The sequence below is a fragment of the Macaca thibetana genome, chromosome 9, assembly GCF_024542745.1.
Source record: "Macaca thibetana thibetana isolate TM-01 chromosome 9, ASM2454274v1, whole genome shotgun sequence".
NCBI lineage: Eukaryota > Metazoa > Chordata > Mammalia > Primates > Cercopithecidae > Macaca > Macaca thibetana.
This window is the reverse complement of record NC_065586.1, coordinates 89,314,013-89,335,135: the sequence shown is the minus strand read 5'-3', so window position 1 is coordinate 89,335,135 and position 21,123 is coordinate 89,314,013. Positions and strand designations below refer to the sequence as shown.

The following is a 21,123-nucleotide window of genomic DNA, read 5'->3' as shown; positions in this document are numbered from 1 at the left end:
AGGCCTAGGTGATCCTCCCACCTCAGCCTCCCAAGTAGCTGGGACTATAGGCACACACCACCACGCCCAGCTAATTTTTGATTTTTTGCCATGTTGCCCAGATTGGTTTCAAACTCCTGGACTCAAGCAACCCTCCCACCCCAGCCTCCCAAAATTCTGAGATTACAGTCGTGAGCCACTGCACCAGCCTCCAATAGGATTTCTTGATTCTTTAAAATAAATACAGGTATGACTTTTGTGAAAGAGCAACATATCAGAAGAAATGATTCCAAGTTCACAAGCTTTTCCAAAGAATTAAAAAAGAGGCAACAGCACACCCCAACCCATTTTATGATGCTAGCAGGACCTCCACACCAAAGCTGACCAGGACAAAATGAGGAAGGCAAGTTGCAAGTCAGTCTTATTCATAAACATAGATGCAAAAGTCATAAATAGTATATAAACATATTTGCAATCTAAATTTAGCAATATGAAAGTATAAGATAGGACAATCAAGTTGAGTTTATCTCAGGAATGCAAAATTAGTTTAATATTAGAAAATAAATGTAATTGGCTGGGTGTGGTGCCTCCTGCCTATAATCCCAGCACTTTGGGAGGCCGAGATGGGTGAATCACTTGAGGTCAGGAATTTGAGACTAGCCTGGCCAATATGGTGAAATCCTGTCTCTACTAAAAATACAAAATTTCCTGGATGTGGTGGTGTGCACCTGTAATCCCAGCTGCTTGGGAGGCTGAGGTAGGAGAATTGCTTGAACCGAGGAAGGGGAAGTTGCAGGGAGCTGAGATCACACCACTGCATTCCAGCCTGGGCAACAGAGCAAGATTCTGTCTCAAAATAAAATAGAATAAATGTAATTCACCACATTAAACATATAATTCATATGGTCATTTCAATAAAGTGAAACCATCTGATAAAATACAACTTTATGTCTTATAAAAAGCCTTAAAACTGGGCATTTAAAAGTAGCTGGGCACTTGCCTGTAGTCTCAGCTACTTGGGAGGTGGAGGCAAGAGGACTGCTTGAGGCCAGGGGTTCAAGGCTGTAGTGCACTATGATTGTGCCTGTGAAAAATCGCTGCATTCCAGCCAGAAGGACGTAACAAAACTCCATCTCAAAAAGAAAACAAAAACAAACAAAAAAACCTCAAAGTTTTAGCAACCTAGGAATGAAGAGAACTCCTTTCATCTTAAAAGGGCTAATTATGAAAAACCAACAGCAAACATCATACTTTATGGTAAGGATGTCTGTTATTACCACCCCTAGTCAATATTATAATGAAAGGTCTAATCAACATAGAAATAAAAGGGAAAATAAAGTAAGCACAAAGATTGAAAAGGAAGAAACACCCCAGGCGTTATTTGCAGATTCTATAATTGTAATGGTAGAAAATCCATGAGAATTTACTGCTGATTACACTCTCACCGACGGTGTATGAGACTTCCCGTTGTTCCACATTCTTGTCAAGCTTGGCAATGTTAGATTTTTACATATTTTCCCATCTGGTGAGTATATAATAATAACTCATTGGAGTTTTAATTTGCACTTTTCTAATTACCAGTGAGGTTGAGTACCTTTTCATATTTACATTTCCTAATTTATGAAGTGTCTATTCAAATCTTTTACCTATTTTTCCATTGAGGTCTATGTGTTTGTCTTATTAATTTGCTAAAGCTGTTTATGTACTCTAAATGCTAGTCCTTTGTAGGTTATGATTTTAATATCATTGAATTTATCAATATTTCCTTTATGATTTGTACATTTTTTCATATTAAGAAATCCTTTCCTATCCTGGGGTCATATAGATATTCTTCTATGGCTTTTTTTGTTGTTTGATTTTTTCTTTACTTATTTGTTTTAGAGAGGAGGTCTTGCCATGTTGTCTAGGCTGGATTTGTATTTCTGGCCTCAAGTGATCCTTTTGCCTCAGCTTCCCAAGTAGCTGGGACTACAGGTGTGAGCTGCCACCACCCGGCTAGATTTTTTTTCTTTTTTTTTTTTGAGACAGGGTCTCACTCTGTTGCCCAGGCTGGAGTGCAGTGGCACAATCATGACTAGCTGCCACCAGGACTTCCCAGGCTCAAGTGGTTGTCCCATCTCAGCCTTTCAAGTAGCTGGGACCACAGGTGCATGCCACCACACTCGATTAATTTTAACAATTTTTTGTAGAGACAGGGTCTCACTATGTTGCCCAGGCTGGTCTCAAACTCGCCTCGGCCTCCCCAAAGTGTTGAGATTACAGGCATGAACCACTGCGTCTGGGCTGAAACATGCTTTATCTTGCTTAGATTTACACTCCACCTGTAATTGATTATGTATTATGTAAGGTTGGCGGTCATTTGTCTTTTTCTCCCACATGAATAGGTAAAAGGCAAATTAAAACTCCAGTGAGATGCTATTATATGCTCACCAGAAGGGCAAATGTAAAAAAATCTAACATTGGTAAGTATGACAAGAATTTAGAACAACAGAAAGTCTCATACACTGTTGGCAAGAGTACCACTGTGGAATATAATTTGGAATTACCTTTTAAAGGTGAATGAAATGCACACACTCTTTGGCCCAGCAAGCAATTCCACCCACAGATTAGACTCTAAATAGACTCATGCACATTTGTACCAGAACAGTCTTGGACTGTTCAGAACAGCACTGTTTGTAATAGCTCCATTCCCTGAACTATCCAAATGTCTGGCAGTAGTAGAATGAATTCATCAAATCTGGAGGCCAGGCGCGGTGGCTTATGCCTGTAATCCCAGCACTTTGGGAGGCTGAGGCAGGCAGATCACAAGGTAAGGAGTTCAAGATCATCCTGGCCAACATGGTGAAATCCCGCCTCTACTGAAGACACAAAAATTAGCTGGGGTGGTGGTGTGCACCTGTAATCCCAGCTACTCAGGAGGCTGAGGCAGGAGAATTGCTTGGACCCGGGAGGCGGAGGTTGCAATGAGCCGAGATCGCGCCATTGCACTCCAGCCCGGGTGACAGAGCGAGACTCCGTCTCAAAATAAATAAATAAATAAATAAAATAAAATGTCAGAACTCATACAATGAAATGCCATATAGCAACAAGAGTGAAGGAAGTAGAGCTACATGAATGAATTTCACAATATAATACTGAGAAAAAAGAAGTCAAACACGAAAGAATCCATTCTGTATGATTCCATTTCTATAAAGTCATAATACAGCAAAGAATTCATAAAATATGAACACATGTATGTGTGTATCTATACATATGATTATATGTGTACATATGTAAAGTTCATAACATACAAAAGAACTTATGTCACCAAACAAAGGTCATGACCAAGAAAACCTAAACTGTTTTTTTTTTTGTTGTTATTGTTTTTTGTTTTGTTTTTTTTCTTCGGTAAAAACTACAAAGAAAAGCAATGAAATCATTACCATAAAAATCAGGAGAGTGGGCCAGGTGTGGTGGCTCATGCCTGTAATCCCAGCACTTTGGGAGGCCGAGGTGGATGGATCACCTGAGGTCAGGAGTTTGAGAGCAGCCTGGCTAACACGGTGAAACCCTGTCTCTACTAAAAATACAAAATTAGCCAGGTGTGGTGCTGCACGCCTGTAATCCCAGCTACTTGGGAGGCTGAGGCAGGGAGAATTGCTTGAATCTGGGAGGTGGAGGTTGTAGTAAGCCGATCACCCCACTTCAATCCAGCCTGGGCAACAAGAGTGAAACTCAGTCTCAAAAACGAAAACAAAACAAACAAACAAAAAAACAAAATCAGGAGAGTGGTTACCTCTGGGAGAAGGAGGTGGATATGATATACAGGGTATTCCAGGGGCTTCTGGAGGGCTGGCAATGTTCGGTCTTGACCTGGATACTTATTAAACTGTCACATTTATGTAGTATGCATTTTTCTGTAAATATATTTCACAGTAAAAATGACAAATGGAAAGAAGCCAGATAAAATAAAAGTAATAATCTCTATATTCCACTAAAACTGCCGACATGTCCACTAAATACAATAATAATGAACACGGCACTGGGTAACTGGTTCTTGGCTTTAAGCCTTTGAGAAACTCATGGAGACAGAAGAATTCCCGTAGGTTTAGTCATGCTTTTTCAATGTACGTGAAATGTTTATTCACAGGTGGGTCTGCTTGACTGTGTGTTCTAAAGCAAAAAGAAACCCAATGCTTCTTTATCCCAAGTTTTAGCCTTTTCTTCTGAAATACAACGAGATCCTGATTTGAAGTCAACCTGCATTAACAGAAACGCTATGAGATCACAAATAAGCATGAATTTCTTACATGTGCAAATTACTGTGTACTTTGTGCTAGCCCCTATGCTATGACCTTTATCTTATAACAGCCTTTATCCCCAGTTCATAGATGAGGAAACTGAGGAAGAGAGAGGTTAATAAACTTGCTGGCCGGCATGGTGGCTCACGCCTGTAATCCCAGCACTTTGGGAGGCCGAGGCGGGCACATCACAAGGTCAAGGGATCGAGACCATCCTGGCCAACATGGTGAAACCCCGTCTCTACCAAAAAAAAAAAAAAAAAAAAAAATTAGCTGGGCTAGGTGGCCCGTGCCTTTAGTCCCAGCTACTCGGGAGACTGAGGCAGGAGAATCGCTTGAACCCGGGAGGCAGAGCTTGCAGTGAGTCAAGATCATGCCACTGCACTCCAGCCTGGCGACAGAGCGAGACTCCGTCTCAAAAAAAAAAAAAAAAGAAAGAAAAGAAAAAGAAAAAAAGAGACTTGCTAAGGTGACATAGCTCAGAGTGGTGAGGCAGAGTCTCACACTCAGATCTGGCTGACTAGCCCCAGGCCGCCTCTTGTGATCTCAGCCAGGCTGCACCGTCTTCATGCACCCTCTGGGACAGAAAGACACCATGGGCAGCTGTAGGTCCAGAAACAGTGGGGAATCCCTTCTCCATTTTCACTGAAGGCAATTGGCAGCATTTGATGAGCCAGGAAAACTTAGGCGCCCAGCTCTCACCTCTGAAGGTGTTTTGAAGAAATTCTATGTTAGGTCATATATATATAAGTCATATATATATATATATATGGCAAAGGATCAACTCACAGTACATCAATTCTGAAAAACCATATTCCTTCCCATGCCCCGATCGCGTTTACTTGAAATAAACTCTGTCATTCCTTTGCCGTCCAGTAGGAGGCACCCTTTAGCTACTTTAAAAAAGCTGAACATAAGAATACTGAGTGGGTGTGTTCAATAGCGTGAGAAGGAACAGCGAAATGTCCAAAGAAAAAAATGACTAAAGTTTTAAAACTCCACGAAACTCAGAAGAAAATGAAAGCAGTGATGGACAAATCAATTAATTCAGTTTCACGAACCATTGCTAAAAGGCAGCAACATTTTAGTGGTTTCCTGAGCTACCCGTATTTCTTAGCTCCAAATTCATGTTGGTTTCATTTGTTGCACGGAATTATTTTTAGTTTAAGGTGTGTCCTTTTCACTTCCACATTTCCCGAATTCGTAAGTCTGTGCCTGCGGCACTGCGTAGACGCGGGGAGTTCGGTATCAGTTTACACATTGCCTTCAGTAAAATCCGCCAGAGGTCCACCCATTTTTGCCTTTTCCTCTTCCTTGCCCCGTCCCTGGGAGAAATCTTCCCTTCACTGGGACAGAACTTCTCTCCCGGGGCGGTGCGACCCGGAGCTCCAGCGCCCGAGTCTCCACTTCGTTTGCTGAAACTTGCTTTCTGCCAGCTAAGAACCATGCTGCGAGTGATTGTGGAATCCGCCAGCAATATCCCTAAAACGAAATTTGGCAAGCCGGATCCTATTGTTTCTGTTATTTTTAAGGGTAAGAAAAAGTTTTCTTCTTTTTCTGAAGTCCTGTTTTGGAATGTTAGTTTCTTGGGTCACCTTCTTGAAAAGTCTGCGTTTAGACGGCTGATGAAGCCAGTCTCTCCAGCAGCGTTTGTTACCTGCGCAGGACAGGGGACAGGACCCATTTCTGGGGAAAGCATTTCATTTTCTCCAGGGCTTAAGACTCATGGAATGACCTGATGTTTTAGCTCGAAGAGTGTGATTTCTGTAAGCTCTTGGTGGAAAATGTATTTGCCAATCCCTAAATTTCAGGTATCAACAAAGGTCTGTATTGGTTCAAAGTAAGTTTCAGTAGCCTTAGATGCATTTTAATTTTATCTGCCTGTGAGAAACGGGTAAAGGAGGAAGAAGAGCAATTAAATTGTTGGAGGCACCATTACTCCTTGAATCAGCCTGAGGCTGCTTGATTGTCAATGGGCTTTTGGGCGGTGGGGTGAAGTTCATAGTTTTACTGAGTTTTCCTGCCCTTTTGTGTCTTTGTAATTGTTTTTGTATCTAGGCAGTTGGGGTGTTTTCTTATACATTCTGTAGCTTTTAAATTAATCATTGAGGAAGAACTCTGGACTGCTAGTTTGCAGTTTGGGGATCTAGTTCTATCTTGCTTGCTGAATGACCTTGGGCAAGTTACTTCATTTCTCTGGGATCTCAATTTTCTTTTCTGCAAAACAGGCAAGAAGGGTTTAGACAAAGATCATCTCTAAAAGCCACATGGTTGGCTGAGTACGGTGGCTCACCAACCCTGAGCCAACTTTGGGAGGCCAAGACAGGAGGATTGCTTGAGCCCAGGAGTTTGAGGCTACAGTGAGCTGTGATCATGCCACTGCACTCCAGCCTGGGTGTAAAAATAAATAAAAATAAAAGGCTTGTCCGGGCACTGTGGCTCACGCCTGTAATCCCAGCACTTTGGGAGGCCGAGGTGGGTGGATCATGAGGTCAAGAAATCGAGACCATCCTGGCCAACATGGTAAACCCCGTCTCTACTAAAATACAAAAATTAGCTGGGCATGGTGGCGTACACCTGTAGTTCCAGCTACTCGGGAAGCTGAGGCAGGAGGATCACTTGAACCCAGGAGGCAGAGGCTGCAGTGAACCGAGATCGTGCCACTGCACTCTAGCCTGGCGACAGAGCGAGACTTGTCTCAAAAAATAATAATAATAATAAAATAAAATAAAAAATAAAAGGCTCATAGTAATTTCAAAAGGCTATTTTCCTATGACACTTGATTGCCATTGCAGGGGAGGGGACAGGAATGCTGTCATGGCACAATTCGATGTAAGTGACTTAGTTTTGGCTAAAGTAGGGTTTCTAACTCTCAGTGTGGAGGCTTTATCTATTTTGTTTGTCATTAGTAAGATTGCCGGCTCACTTCTTGGCAAGAGGGATGGGAGAGAGAGGGAAAGGCAGAGAGAGTGGGAGCATAGATAGACATGTGTTTCCTGACCATGCCTTGCTACATTTCTCGTTTCTTCCAGGAGCCTGACTGCTACTCCCTGTCAGTTCCTGAGGCATCTATACCTTTCACCTTTCTTTTTCCCATTTTTCCCCTTTATTTCTCTTCTTAAACCTCTCCCTCTGAGGATGAGCAAGAAAATGAAAAAAATGAAACTCAAAGCTGGCTGGCTGGGTGTGGTGACTCACCACTGTAATCCCAGAACTTTGGGAGGCTGAGGTGGGTGGATAATATGAGGGCAGGAGTTTGAGACCAGCCTGGCCAACATGGCAAAAACCCATCTCTATTAAAAATACAAAAATTAGCAGGGCATGGTGGCCTATAATCCTGCTACTTGGGATGCTGAGGAGGATTGCTTGAACCCAGGAGGAGGAGGTTGCAGTGAGCCGAGATCGTGCCACTGCACTCCAGCCTGGGCAACAGAGCAAGACTCCGTCTCAAAAAAAAAAAAAAAAAAAAAAAAAAAAAGAGCTGGCAAATTGTTGGTTGGTTGAAAAAAAAATCTGAAGAGCAAAAATTGGATTTAAAAAAAAACAAAAAAAAAATTTTAGAAAAAGACTGGGTCTTGCTATGTTGCCCAGGCTGGTTATAATTCCCTTGCCCAAACTTTCTTCCCACCTCAGCTTCCCAAAGTGTTGGGATTACAGGCATAAACTACCACGCCCAGCTTAAAATTGGGCTCTTAAAGGACAAAGAGGTTTGAAAATCTGGCTACTTAATATCATGGACTCATGTGATGTCAGAGTTTATTTACATGTGTTAGGTTTTATTAAGTTTTTGTTTTCTTGAAGCAGTTACATAATAGTGACATAATATGAAGATTTTACATCCTTCATCATTGACATATAAAGACATTAAAATATATTGGGATCAGTCCAATCATGTAATTATTTAAGTCTTATAGATTATAGAAGAATTGGAGTTAACACTATATTGAAATCTGACTTGTTATTTGTCTGGAGTTTGTATGCACTGATGGAACATTTTAAATGATGAAAAATATATCTAAGTCAATGAATGCAAACAATCAATTGAAAGTGGAAACCTTTAGTGAAGTTGGCAAATATAGTCTATCTAACCAATTACACATTTAACTTTAGTCTCTTTTCTGGCCTCCTTTGTTCATGCAAATCAAGTGGTAAAGTCATTCATTCATTTAACTAACAAGCAACCTGACAGAGGAAAGGATACTCAACCCAAAGAGTAGGAACATCTGCATTCTAGCTGACATTAACTCAATATCTGATTTAACTACCTGGGTCTCCAATTTCTCAGCTGTGGCATGATGGGAACTGGTCTTTAGATGTCTTCCATCTTTTCGGTTCTATAATTTTCTAGTTCCAGGTGTTGAGTTATCTGCTCTCAGCAAGATGTGAAATGCATTGCCTTAGGTGCTGGAGGGGATATAGTAATGAACACAGCTTTCTTCCTGCTCTCAGTCTATGTCGGTGGTTTAAAATCCTGGTGATGGCAAACCCTTTACAGGTGTGTCCCCAATTTTGAGGACTGCGTAAAATTAAGTAAATTAAGTTCTGACTGAACTGAGGATACTTATAGCACAATACTGTCCATCAGAGGGAACATGGAACAAAGGCAGACATACTTCATAGTGTGTTGTGGGGTAGGGTATGGTAAAATGGAAAAAGCCCTACCATGCCTGTAATCCCAGCTACTTGGGAGGCTGAGGCAGGAGAATCCCTTGAGCCTGGGAGGCAGAGGTTCCACTGAGCAGAGATTGCACCACTGCACTCCAGCCTGGGAGACAGAACGAGACTCCATCTCAAAAAAGAAAAAAAAAGAAAGAAAGAAAAAAGGAAAAAGCCATACCAGAAGATCAAGGCAGCATCAAAGAAAGTCCCTGTGTTAACTGAAATACGTAAACATTTTGCCACTTGGGTAAATAAGCAAAGTCAGGGCAGTAAGCAGCTCTTCTCAAACTATAAGACCAGGGGAAATAATTGTTAATGGTGTTGCTCGCATAGACACTGAGGCCCTATTAGGCTATAGCTACACTTATTAGGCTATAGCTACGCTGCACTTGGGATTGTGCTGTACTGACAACCAACTGGTTTATAGCTGACCTCAGTCTTTCATGTTAAAACCCTTTCTTTCTTTCTTTCTTTCTTTCTTTCTTTCTTTCTTTCTTTCTTTCTTTCTTTCTTTCTTTCTTTCTTTCTTTTTTCTTTCTTCTCTTTCTTTCTTTCTTTCTTTCTCTTTCTTTCTTTCTCTCTCTCTCTCTCTCTCTCTCTCTCCCTCCCTCTCTCTCCCTCTTTCTCTCTCTCTCCCTCTCTCTCTCTCTCTCTCCCTCTCTCTCCCTTTCTCTCTCTTTCTCTTTTTTTTCTGCCATCCAGGAGGGAGGAGTGTAGTGGTGTGATCACAGTCTCGAACTCCTGGCCTCAAGCGATCCTCCCACCTCAGCCTCCTGAGTAGCTGAACTATAAGCTCACACCACCATGCCCAGCTAATTTTTAATTTTTTTTGTAGCAACAGGGCCTCTCTCTGTTTCTCAGGCTGGCCTCGAACTCTTGGGCTCAAGCAATCCTCCTGGCTTGGCCTCCCAAAGTACTGCACAGGTATGAGCGCCCAGTTGTGTTCAACTGTGAGCGACTTTTCTGAGGCTGTCAAATTACTCAGGGCCTGGTAGCAACTAGGAGGATCTGCGGGTTGCTGTAGTCCTGGTGCATGGTTGTTGTTGATGTTTAGCAGCGTAGGTATAGATTATGAAAGACACAATGCTTATGTAATTTTTCACATCCTTGGGGTGCACCAGATTCCATGAGCCAGATCCGAATCGTGAGGCTGCAGTGAGTGCCTGTGAGCCAGGGGTGGCCATTCTGCCCTAAGTTCCATGCAGCCAGCCAGGCTGTGAAGCTGAATCTAGCTGAGATTAGTCTACAAGACCTCTGAGACCAATTTCACCTCTGAGACTTGACGATTCCTCCAAACAGAACAGGTTGTTAAAAAACTTTTTAATTTTAAATAATATAATATTTTTAACTTCTAAAATTAAAAATGCATGTAGACATAAAATAAGCTAACAATCCAGAGGGATTAATGCCACTAAAAAGTGCAAATTCTCCCTGCACCTCTTCTACTCTTTCTCTCTCCCACTGTTAGTCCTTCAGGGCCACCACGCTGAACAATTTGATTTGAATCCTTCTCGACCTTTTGCTATAGACATGTAAGTTGTCCCAACTACTACCTGTTAGCAACAGGACTGCAGTGGGTGTCCCTGTGGAGCATGTCTTTGTGAATATGCACATTTCATTTTTATTTTATTTTATTTTATTTTTTAGACAGAGTCTCGCTTTGTCACCCAGGCTGGAGTGCAGTGGTGTGGTCTCGGCTCACTGCAACCTCCGCCTCCTGGGTTCAAGCAATTCTCTCGCCACAGCCTCCTGAGTAGCTGGGATTATAGGTGCCCACCACCGCGTCCGGCTAATTTTTGTATTTTCAATAGAGACAGGGTTTCACCATGTTGGTCAGGCTGGTCTTGAACTCCTGGTCTCATGATCCGCCGTCCTCGGCCTCCCAAAGTACTGGGATTATAGGTGTGAGCCACTGTGCCCGGCCATGAATATACACATTTCAAAAGCACAGCTTCTACCTTTGTGTGTGTGTGTTATTTTTTTTTTTTTTTTTTTTTTTTTTAGACAGAGTTTTGCTCTTGTTGCCCAGGCTGGAGTGCAATGGCATAATCTTGGCTCACTGCAACCTCCACCTCCCAGGTTTAAGTGATTCTCCTTCCTCAGTCTCCCGTGCAGCTGGGATTACAGGCAGGCACCACTATGCCCGGCTTATTTTTGTGTTTTTTAGTAGAGACAGAGTTTCACCATGTTGGCCAGGCTGGTCTTGAACTCCTGACCTCAGGTGATCCACCCGCCTCCGCCTCCCAAAGTGCTGAGATTACAGGCATGAGCCACTGCATCTGGCCTTTTCTTTTCTTTTAAAGATGCTTTTGCTGGATCTTGACATTGGCTTCCATTTTCCCTTTGACCCATCCCTTGCTTCTGTGTCCAATCTCTTGAAAAGGTGATTGAGCAGAGGTTTCCTTGTATACTTTTATATTATTGTGTCTTTACAATGTGGCAACATTACATTCACATAAAACATCCATCTCCTTGGGTACATAGTTGTTGCTACTATAGCATTTTTCTCATCCTCTCCTTAACGATATCCCCCATTCCATCAGCCAGAATTTTCTCTCCCTTCTGGTCTTGTGTAAATTTTTCCTTGTGGAATGTCTACTGCTACTGTCCAGATGGCCGCCAGATAATTGTCATGTTATTACTTATTTTTTCCAGATTCCTGTTATTTTACTTGAACCGGTTTTTGGAATGTGAGCCTAGATATTTCTAGAATATCCCCTTTCTAATTAGCCTATCAAACTTTGTAGTCTTGAGCAAACCACTTAACCTCTCAGAGAGTACTTTTTTCTTTTGAGAAATGGGGCTATAATGGCTTATCTGAAAGGGAGTTAATCTCTAGACATCCCAAAGGCTGTGATGTATCCAATAGACACACGTGTATTTTTAGTTAAAAACCTGCTTTGCTGTTTGAAATTATAAAGTTGATTTTTTTTTCAGTCGGGGACATTAACACCAAGAATATATCTTTTAAAGCATTTTTTTTTTTTTTTTTGAGACGGAGTCTCGCTCTGTCACCCAGGCTGGAGTGCAGTGGCTGGATCTCAGCTCACTGCAAGCCCCGCCTCCCTGGGTTCAAGTGATTCTCCTGCCTCAGCCTCCCCGAGTAGCTGGGACGACAGGTGCCCACCACCTCGCCCGGCTAGTTTTTTGTATTTTTTAGCAGAGACGGGGGTTTCACTGTGTTAGCCAGGATGGTCTCGATCTCGTGACCTCGTGATCCGCCCGTCTCGGCCTCCCAAAGTGCTGGGATTACAGGCTTGAGCCACCGCGCCCGGCCTTAAAGCATTTTTTAAATAAGCTCCAAAGCTATGAGAACTTTACTGCCTGGCAACAGTGCGAGACCCTATCTGAAAAAAAAAGAATGAGGAAGTGATGTGAGAAAGACTTCATGGATATTATTCCCTGTGGTCTGTCCAGGCACTTGGTGCATTGCCCAGACAGAGCCTTGGTTCACCCAGTGAGAACCACAGGACTCATCAAGAAGATCCCTATCAGCTCAAACTGATAATCACACTACCCGGGTATTCCCATAAAACCACTGTATTGTATTGACAAAACAATCAGGAAGGCAAAAGTGTTTAATCTACTGTGTCATTCCCAACCCTTCCTGGAGAACTAGGCTTAGAGACTCACTGCCTAAGGAAAGTGGCCCCACCCTATGGAAGCATGGGAACTCTCAGAGGTACACGGCAGGGTCTCAGTCATCTATAAAGCTACAATTGCCCCTAAAAAATTAATTAATGTGCCTTGTTTTTCTTTCCTCCTTCACAACACATCTCACCTGCGTGCCCTCAGCTTAGGGGTGCTGGTATTTGTCTGGTATGGGTTTTCCTTTCTAATCACGCGTGCGTTTCTCCTTTCCCCTAGGATTTGGCCCTGCCAAGAAGGCATGGGATTGTTATATCCTCTGCAACACCCAGCACATCACTGATGTTGAATACACATTTTAAATATTGAGCATGTAAGAAAAGAACTGGCAGGAGATTTGAGACACCTTGGTGTGATAAAGTCCTTGATGCTTAGTCCTGAAAGAGACCCTGGGAAGTCAGCCAATTGCCCTTCTTTCCAGCTGAATTACATTTAATATTCTCTCAGGTGTTTGTGAATGAGGCTTAGTAAAGAACCCTGTCAAATATTCATGAACTTTGAGTATAACCAGTTCGTAGCACCTGTTCTCTGGGAGCAAATCGGCATCTTAGACATTTTGCATTCTTGTTCCTGGCAAGGAAAACATGAAGCTGCCAGTTTTTATGTTAAACCTTCATACATGAAACATACTATATAGAATGCCATGATATGGCAGTGGTCACGTGACTCACTGTCTACTTTCTATTGAACAGCTGTTCTATTGCACAGGGGTGTGCTCTGAGCAGGTCTGAGTACAGTTCTCACTCAGAAAAAGTTATGGGACATTTGATACCTTAAGCCTTATCAGTTAACTTCTTACTGGGCATGAGGGTGCAAAGGCCCTGAGCTCTGGGGCCAGGGATGCCTAAATGAGAATTCCAGTTGCAATCCCTAGTTGTTCATGAGCAGATAAAATCTTCAACTTCAAGCCTGGGCATGGTGGCTCACGCCTGTAATCCCAGCACTTTGGGAAGCCGAGGTGGGTGGATCACCTGAGGTCAGGAGTTCGAGACCAGCCTGGCCAACATGGTGAATCCCTGTCTCAAAATACAAAAAAATTAGCCAGGCATGGTGACGGGCAGCTGTAGTCCCAACTACTCAGGAGGCAGAGGCAGGAGAATTGCTTGAACTCAGGAGGTGAAGGTTGCAGTGAGCTGAGGTGGTGCCATTACACTCCAGCCTGGGCAACAAGAGTGAAACTTCATCTCAAAAAAAAAAACAAAACAAAACAAAACAAAAAACCCCAAAAAAACAACAGCAAAAAAGCACGTCAGTTTCAGTGTTCTTAATAATACCTCCTGCCTTGCAGGGCTGTTTGAGGATTAAATTAATGTACATGTGACATTGCACATGGCAATCTATAAATCTCCTTACCTATTTGATAATAGTTTCATGGAGCGCTACAGTGCACCAGAGAGTTATTTCTGGAACTAAGCCTAGAAAAATATGCATAAGATAGCTTGGACTTTTAGGCCTAGGTGACCGTCTAGTTAGCCCACAAGAATGAGATGCAAACCAGAATAGACATGAAAAGTTACAATCTGAGTAGATGAAAGAGTGAAAAACCTTGTGGAGAAAGTGTCATTTGGCTTGGTTTTAAATGATGAGTGGAAATTTGACAGAAATAATGGAAAAAAGACATTCCAGGCTTTGGAACAGCACAGAAGGACCAGGGAGCCCTGGGGAGGAGTAATGTGGTATGAATAGGGTTTGAACTTTACTCATCAACCAGTCGGGAGCCTCGTTAGGCAGCAATGTGAACAGCAGATTCCTACTAGTCAGGGAGACTAGTAAGAAGGCTTATTAGTTGAGTCAAATGCTTCTCAGGACAGGTGGAGCTCATCCCAGGGCTGGAATCAGAAGGAAGGCACTAATAAGGAAAGACACTGAGGAAGCAGCCTGATTGAATTAAATTAATAAGGAAGCCACACTGGACAGGCGAATTCGGCCATCCTTCCTCACATTCTACTGTGAAATGGAACATCAGACTGCCTTGCTTCCAGCTGGAGTGTGCACCCTGTGGGCGAGTACAGGGCTGGTTGGGGTAGCTCTGCAAGAAGCCAGCATGAGGGCAGTAGCCACCTGAGGCAGCAGGCAGGAAGGCCACCAGGAGATCGAAGGAAAACAGAAATACAAAGTGATTTTTGAAGACAAAGTGTGGTGTCTTCCCAAAGATCAAATTGGGGAGCATTTCCTCAACCAAGCTGAGCTGCGGTTCATTTGCATAAGGTCCTTCTCTCCCTAGCCTGTTGTACTATCTGAAAAGATAGGGAGTCACGGTTCAGAATTGCTTCATTGCAAGGAGCAGATACTCACTTCACTGTACTCAAGGAAACCTTGGTTTTTCTAAAGCCAGAGAGAAATCTAGAGTCCAGATCACAGACCTCACAGGAACCAGAATCGTGTCACCTCACTTCTCCCCACCTCCCAGGGACTGTGCACCCTCCTGCCTCTGTTTCTCCCTGCACATGGCAGCCATTACTTTTCTGCATATTGGCTATAATTGTTGACTTTCTGCAAATTGGCTATCCTTAGTGAGGCCTCTTGCATGGGCTTTGGGTTGCCACAAGGTGACTGGGTCCTGACTCTACATCCAACTACAGTGGCAGCATCTCATGCATGAGATAGCTCAGAGAAAAACACCCATTGGTTTGGTTTTGGTCAGATATTCAGCCCTGCTCCAATCAACTGTGGTCAAGGGGCATGGAAACCCAAGACAAAGTGGGTAGACCAGATGTGTCTACTCACAGGGCAGCCTTCTGAGGCCCTAGAATACGAACTCTCCACCCCATCTCTTTCCAGGGACTAGATCTGTTCTTTTCCATCTTTAATCTGTTGGTTGACATAACCTCTCACTTAAAGAACCCCCTTCTTTCTGTAATTAACACAATACCTGGAAAGGGATGTCCTTTGGATTAGAAAAATTAATTTTCACTCCTGATTTTATCGCTAGGAACTGGGTGTCTTTGGGCAACTTTATTTCTGAGCCTTCATTTCTTCATCTACAGAGTGTGGAGAATAATCTGTACCTCTCAGGGAGCTTGTCGGGAGCAATTGTGATAAAATATCTAAAGAACTTGTCATAGTGCTGACACGGAATGTTGTATGACAAGTGCTCGTGTCTCCCGGCTTTTATGCCCCACTTCTTCCCCCATTGCTGCAGGGACATACAGAGTCCTGGGGGACATTTCCAAGGGGTGGCCCAGGCTTAGCTGTTCAGAATAAACAGGATGCTGGTCAGCTGTGGCTGCACAAACAACTTAAAGGCATTGCCCAAGTAGGTTATTTGTTTTTAATTGTGGTAAAACACATATAACGTAAGATTTACCATCTTAACTATTTTAAATGTACAGGTTTTTTTGTTTGTTTGTTTTAGTTTTAGTTTTTTTGTTTTTTTTGCTTTTTTGAGACGGAGTGTTGCTCTGTCACCCAAGCTGGAGTGCAATGGCACCATCTCTGCTCACTGCAATCTCTGCCTCCTGGGTTCAAGCAATTCTCCTGCCTCAGCCTCCCAAGTAGCTGGGATTACAGGCATGCACCACCATGCCCAGCTAATTTTTGTATTTTTAGTAAGGAGGGGTTTTGCCATGTTGGCCAGGCTGGTCTTGAACTCCTGGCCTCAAGTGATCTGCCCACCTCAGCCTCCCAAAATGCTGGGATTTTATTTCTAATTTCCTGAGGAAATGGCCTACTGTTCTCCATAGAGCCTGCACCATTTTACATTCCCACCAGCACTGCACAAGTGCTCCAATTCTCCACAGCCTTGACAACACTTCTTCTTTTTTTCTTCTTTATTTCATAGTAGCATCTTAATGGGTGTGAGCATAGTAGGTTCTTAGCAACTCTCTGGCTTGGATTTTCAGCTCACACTTGCTGCATTAGCTCAGAGTGAGAATTGCTGCCGTGCAGGCCTCGTCCTCAGTGATCAGCAGGATCACTGTGATGATCAGCAGCTCTCCTGTGATGGAAAGCCCGCTGGCAAGGGCCCAGCAGCAGCCTGAAAGAGCCTGGTGGCCTCTTGGCCAGTGGAGCCCAGCCCTGAGGTCCGTGTGGCCAGAGTTGTGCTGGGAACCATAGCAGAGCAAAAGACATGTGAGAAATAGCGATCTCGACTCACTGCAACCTCCACCTCCCAGGTTCAAGCGATTCTCCTGCCTTAGCCTCCTGAGTAGCTAGGATTACAGGAGCATGCCACCATACCCAGCTAATTTTTGTATTTTTAGTAGAGAAGGGATTTTGCCATGTTGGCCAGGCTGGTCTTGATCTCCTGACCTCAGGTTATCTGCCCACCTCGGCCTCCCAAAGTGCTGAGATGACAGGCATGAGGCACCGCACCCGGCCCTCATTTCATTTTTAGGAAGTAGGTATTACTGCCATCTTCATTTTCCCTATGAGGGAGCTGAGGCAGAGACAGATCAGGATTTAACTGGATTCCAGATGGTCCATGCGTCTTCACTGAGCTCAGCACGGATGAAGAGGTTTCTTCACAATCTGTGACTACACAACCAACTCAGATAAACAGTTCTTCTCCCTCTGAACGGATTGAGTTGTTTAGTGGTTGGGGTCATTAGGATCCAGTCTGAAAAAGGAAGAAAGTGTACCAAGAACAAAAGAACATAAAAAAAAGAAAAAGAAAAACAAAACCCATCCCTCCTCGGGTGAGTTTGCAACAGAGCAATGAAAGCCTTTATGATATGCTGTGACTCAGAAGCTCAGAGGTGACATAGCTTAGCAGTGAATCAGTTCCGCTGATAGTCAAGTTTGAGCCATTTTATTAGTGGAGACTGGAACCGTAACTTCTTGTAATGTAAAGTATTAAAAATCCAATATTTGACTGGCAGGGTGAGGTCCACTTCATTTCACCTCCGTTTGTTGGTTTATGACCTTCATCATCTTTTTCATCTCAATAGTGCAGCTTATAAATTGAAAAAAAAAAAATCCTTGCCCTTCTCTCTCTTTCTTTCAATAAACAAAACGTTATGTTTTTGTTTACCCCTCCTAACAGTCTGAATTCATTGCCGGGACACTCCCTGTCTCTGTCCCTCCTATGTTTAGCAGCTCCTTCCTCATTCCAAGCATGAATCCATTCAACAAGTATTGATCCAAGTGTTGATGGAGAGGGTACTCTGCCGGGCAGCGTGCTTAGCTCTGTGTATAGGGTGGAGAACAAAGCAAGTTTAGCCCTGTCCACATGCATCTTATAGTCTAAGCTGTAAATAGGGCCAGTGTTCAGTGAATTAAGAGTGCAGGCTGGGTGTGGTTACTCACACCTGTAATCGCAGCACTTTGGGAGGCTGAGGCAGGCGGATCACTTGAGGTCAGGAGTTCAAGACCAGCCTGGCCAACATGTTGAAACTCTGTCTCTGCTAAAAATACAAAAATTAGCCAGGCGTGGTGATGGGCACCTGTAGTCCCAGCTACTTGGGAGGCTGAGGCAGGAGAATTGCTTGGACCTGGGAGACAGATGTTGCAGTGAGCCGAGATTGTGCCACTGCACTCTAGCCTGGGGGATAGAGCAACTCTGTCTCAAAAAAGAAAAAAAAAAAAAAAGAGTGCAGTGTGTTTAAACTTCTGGAAAGGAGACATTATCATTATTGGCAATTATATTGATGGTGATGGTTTACTGGCTTTTAAGCACTGTGCTCATGCTTCACATGTACTTAGTTATTCAATTTTAACATACTCCTTTATCTTTTTTTTTTTTTTAAAGACAGAGTCTTTCTCTGTCACCCAGGCTGCACTATAGTCGCATGATCTCAGCTCACTGCAACCTCCACCTCCCAGGGTCAAGCAATTCTCCTACTTCTGCCTCCCGAGTAGCTGGGATTTCAGGTGCGCGCCACCATACTCAGCTAATTTTTGTATTTTTAGTAGAGTTGGGGTTTCACCATGTTGGCCAGACTGGTCTCGAACTCCTGACCTCAGGCAGTCTGCCCGCCTCGGCCTCCCAAAGTGCTGTGATTACAGGCGTGAGCCACCGTGCCTGGCCTACTCCTTTATTTTCTCACCAAAAAAGTAAAAATAAAAATAAGAAAGAAGTCCTCACTTGAGAGCTGAATAAACTGAGTCTCGGGTAGAGTGGGTGAAATGCTTCGCTCAAGGTCTCACAGCAGGGTCCAGGTGGAGCTGGAACACTAACGCCCACTGCCGAGGCTGTACCACCTATGCTTTCCCTTTCGCAGCCCTGAATGCTTGGTCTTGGTTGCATCCAAACTTGGCCCATCCTGTGGTCAAGCACATGAACTGAGCCCACGTGGCTGGCAATCTGGGCTCTACTGCTTACTCTTGGCAGTAACCTCCCTGGACAAAGCCAGCCCTGAGGGCATCTGGTCACACCACGCTGGGGCCTGGGGCATTGGTGCCTTTGAGCTGGACATCTTTGGTCTCAGAGGACTTGTCTAGGGCCCCAAATTCCCTCTTGTTTGCCCTAGGGTGTTGGACACATTATGATGGCTTCCATGTGTGAAAGTGCCTTGCAGGGCACTGACAGTGTAGAAAGCTTTTTCATGGGTGTAATCTTTTTTTTTTTTTCTTCAGAGATGCAGTCTAGCTCTGTCACCCAGATTGGAGTGCAGTGGTGCGATCCTGGCTCACTGCAACCTCTGCCTCCCAAGCCCAAGCAATTCTCCTGCCTCAGCCTCCCGAGTAGCTGGGACTACAGCAGTGCACCACCACGCCCTGCTATTTTTTTGTATTTTTAATAGAGACGGGGGTTTCACCAAGTTGGCCAGGCTGGCCTCGAACTCCTGACCTCAAGCAATCTGCCCGCTTTGGCCTCCCAAATTCCTGCGATTATAGGCGTGAGCCTCCACGCTTGGCTCATGGGTGTAATCTTATTTCTTCTCCACAACAACACAAGGAGGTGCTGAGGACTGATATTCATACCCATTGTTCAGACGAAGATATTGAGACTCAGATATCAAGGGAGGCCAAAGCTGTGTAGCCAGAAAGAGGCAGGGAAGGACTAACCTTTACCTTTTTCCACTGCTTCACATATGGCTGGTTTTCTTTGTGCTTGGCATCTTCTCGTTTTAATTTCACCCTCTGTCCCTGTCCCAGGCCCCACTGACAAACACCAGCCCACAAACACTCCTGACTCCCAGCTCTCCCTCCGATCCACAGCAAACAAGCAGCCCAGCTTGCGAAAGCACCCACAGGTGAAAGCCATGCACCGCATAGGAAGGAGGGTCGAGGAAAGTGAATTAAACTGCTGGCAGGGCCAAAAATTCCACTGAAAGAGATGATTAATGGTGAGACACCAGGGTCTAAAGCTGAGGGTAAACTCAACTGGAAATTATTTGCCTGGGAAGGATAGGATCTAATTATCAAGATTTTTGACTCAGCGCTTTGCATTTGTTTTCAAAGTTGTTTGAAGTGACTATTTTGTTTTCTGTTGATACCATCTCTTGGATGGGGGAAGGGCAGAGGACCGGATCCTCCCAAAGCTTGCCTGAAGGAAGCAGTTGATAGTTCTGATCCAACACATGGTAATGTCCCCTGTGTCCTGGGCATGTGTGTCTTCTCATTTGACCCTTGCTGCAATTCTACCAGGTGGGCTTTTGTATCTCCTTTTTAGAGGACACTTGGGCCTTGAGAGGCCCTGTAGGCCCTACCTCCTTAGCTGGGTTTGAAGTGTATTTGCTGAATACCTGAGACTTCATTCATTCTCTAGCAAATTATGTCTCAGAAATACACCAGTCAGAAATAGGTTGAGTGGCTCCAGAGCCAGAAGACCTATATTCAAATTCTGGCTTTGTTTCTTACTAGCAGGTAATCCTGGACAAGCTACTTAACTTTCTTGTGCTTTGAATAAGGATCATAATAATAATAGATAACATTTACAAAGCCCTTAGAAGAGTGCCTGGCAGATGGTGAGCCCTATAGATGGTAGCTATTATTCCTGGGCATTAGATACCAATCTTTATTAATGAAGAAGTCTAGATATGAAGAGTTGGAGTAAGTAGACCAAGTTTACACCACTGGAAGGTCTGAAAAAGTGACAGGTCACCTGGCACCCTCTGCCTGCAGTGGCAGTTAAGAGCACAGGTTTGAAAACAAGGCTGACTTGGGCTCAAGCTCAGCTCTGCTACTTACTGGCTCCATGATCTTGGGCAAGTCAGTTAACAACCTTGATCCTCAGTTTCCTTATCTGTAAAATGAGTGTACTCATATCTTCTATTTTTGTTGTTGTTGTTTGTTTGTTTTTTTGAGACAGGGTCTTGCTCTGTCACCCAGGCCATGGCCCACTGCAGCCTTGATCTCTAGGGCTCAAGTGATCCTCCCACCTCAGCCTCCTAAGTGAGTAATTGGGACCACAGGTGCAAGCCACCATACCAGGCTAATTTTTTAATTGTTTGTAAAGATGGAGTCTCACTATGTTGCCCAGGAAGGTCTCAAACTCCTGGGCTCAAGCCATCTCCCACCTCTGGCCTCCCAAAGTGCTAGGATTACAGATGTGAGCACTGCCCCCAGCCTCCCTTGTAGGGAACAGGCGTGAACGTGTTTAATATGCCCAGCACACAACACAAACACTAAGGCAGTCAAGCCGGGTGCCTGGCCCTCCTGGGCACCCTTCCCG

General features: G+C 44.0%; 1 protein-coding gene across 2 annotated transcripts in view; it reads left to right on the top strand.

Moving 5' to 3' along the window:
- Positions 1–5,436: 5,436 nt before the first annotated feature.
- Positions 5,437–21,123, top strand: part of MYOF (myoferlin) — a 173,061-nt gene continuing 157,374 nt past the window's right edge. For both annotated transcript variants that reach the window (XM_050802713.1, XM_050802712.1), the window contains exon 1: positions 5,437–5,792. In XM_050802713.1, coding sequence (XP_050658670.1) covers positions 5,705–5,792 — 88 coding nt within the window. In that variant the 5' untranslated portion in view covers positions 5,437–5,704. The remainder of the gene's footprint in view (positions 5,793–21,123) is intronic.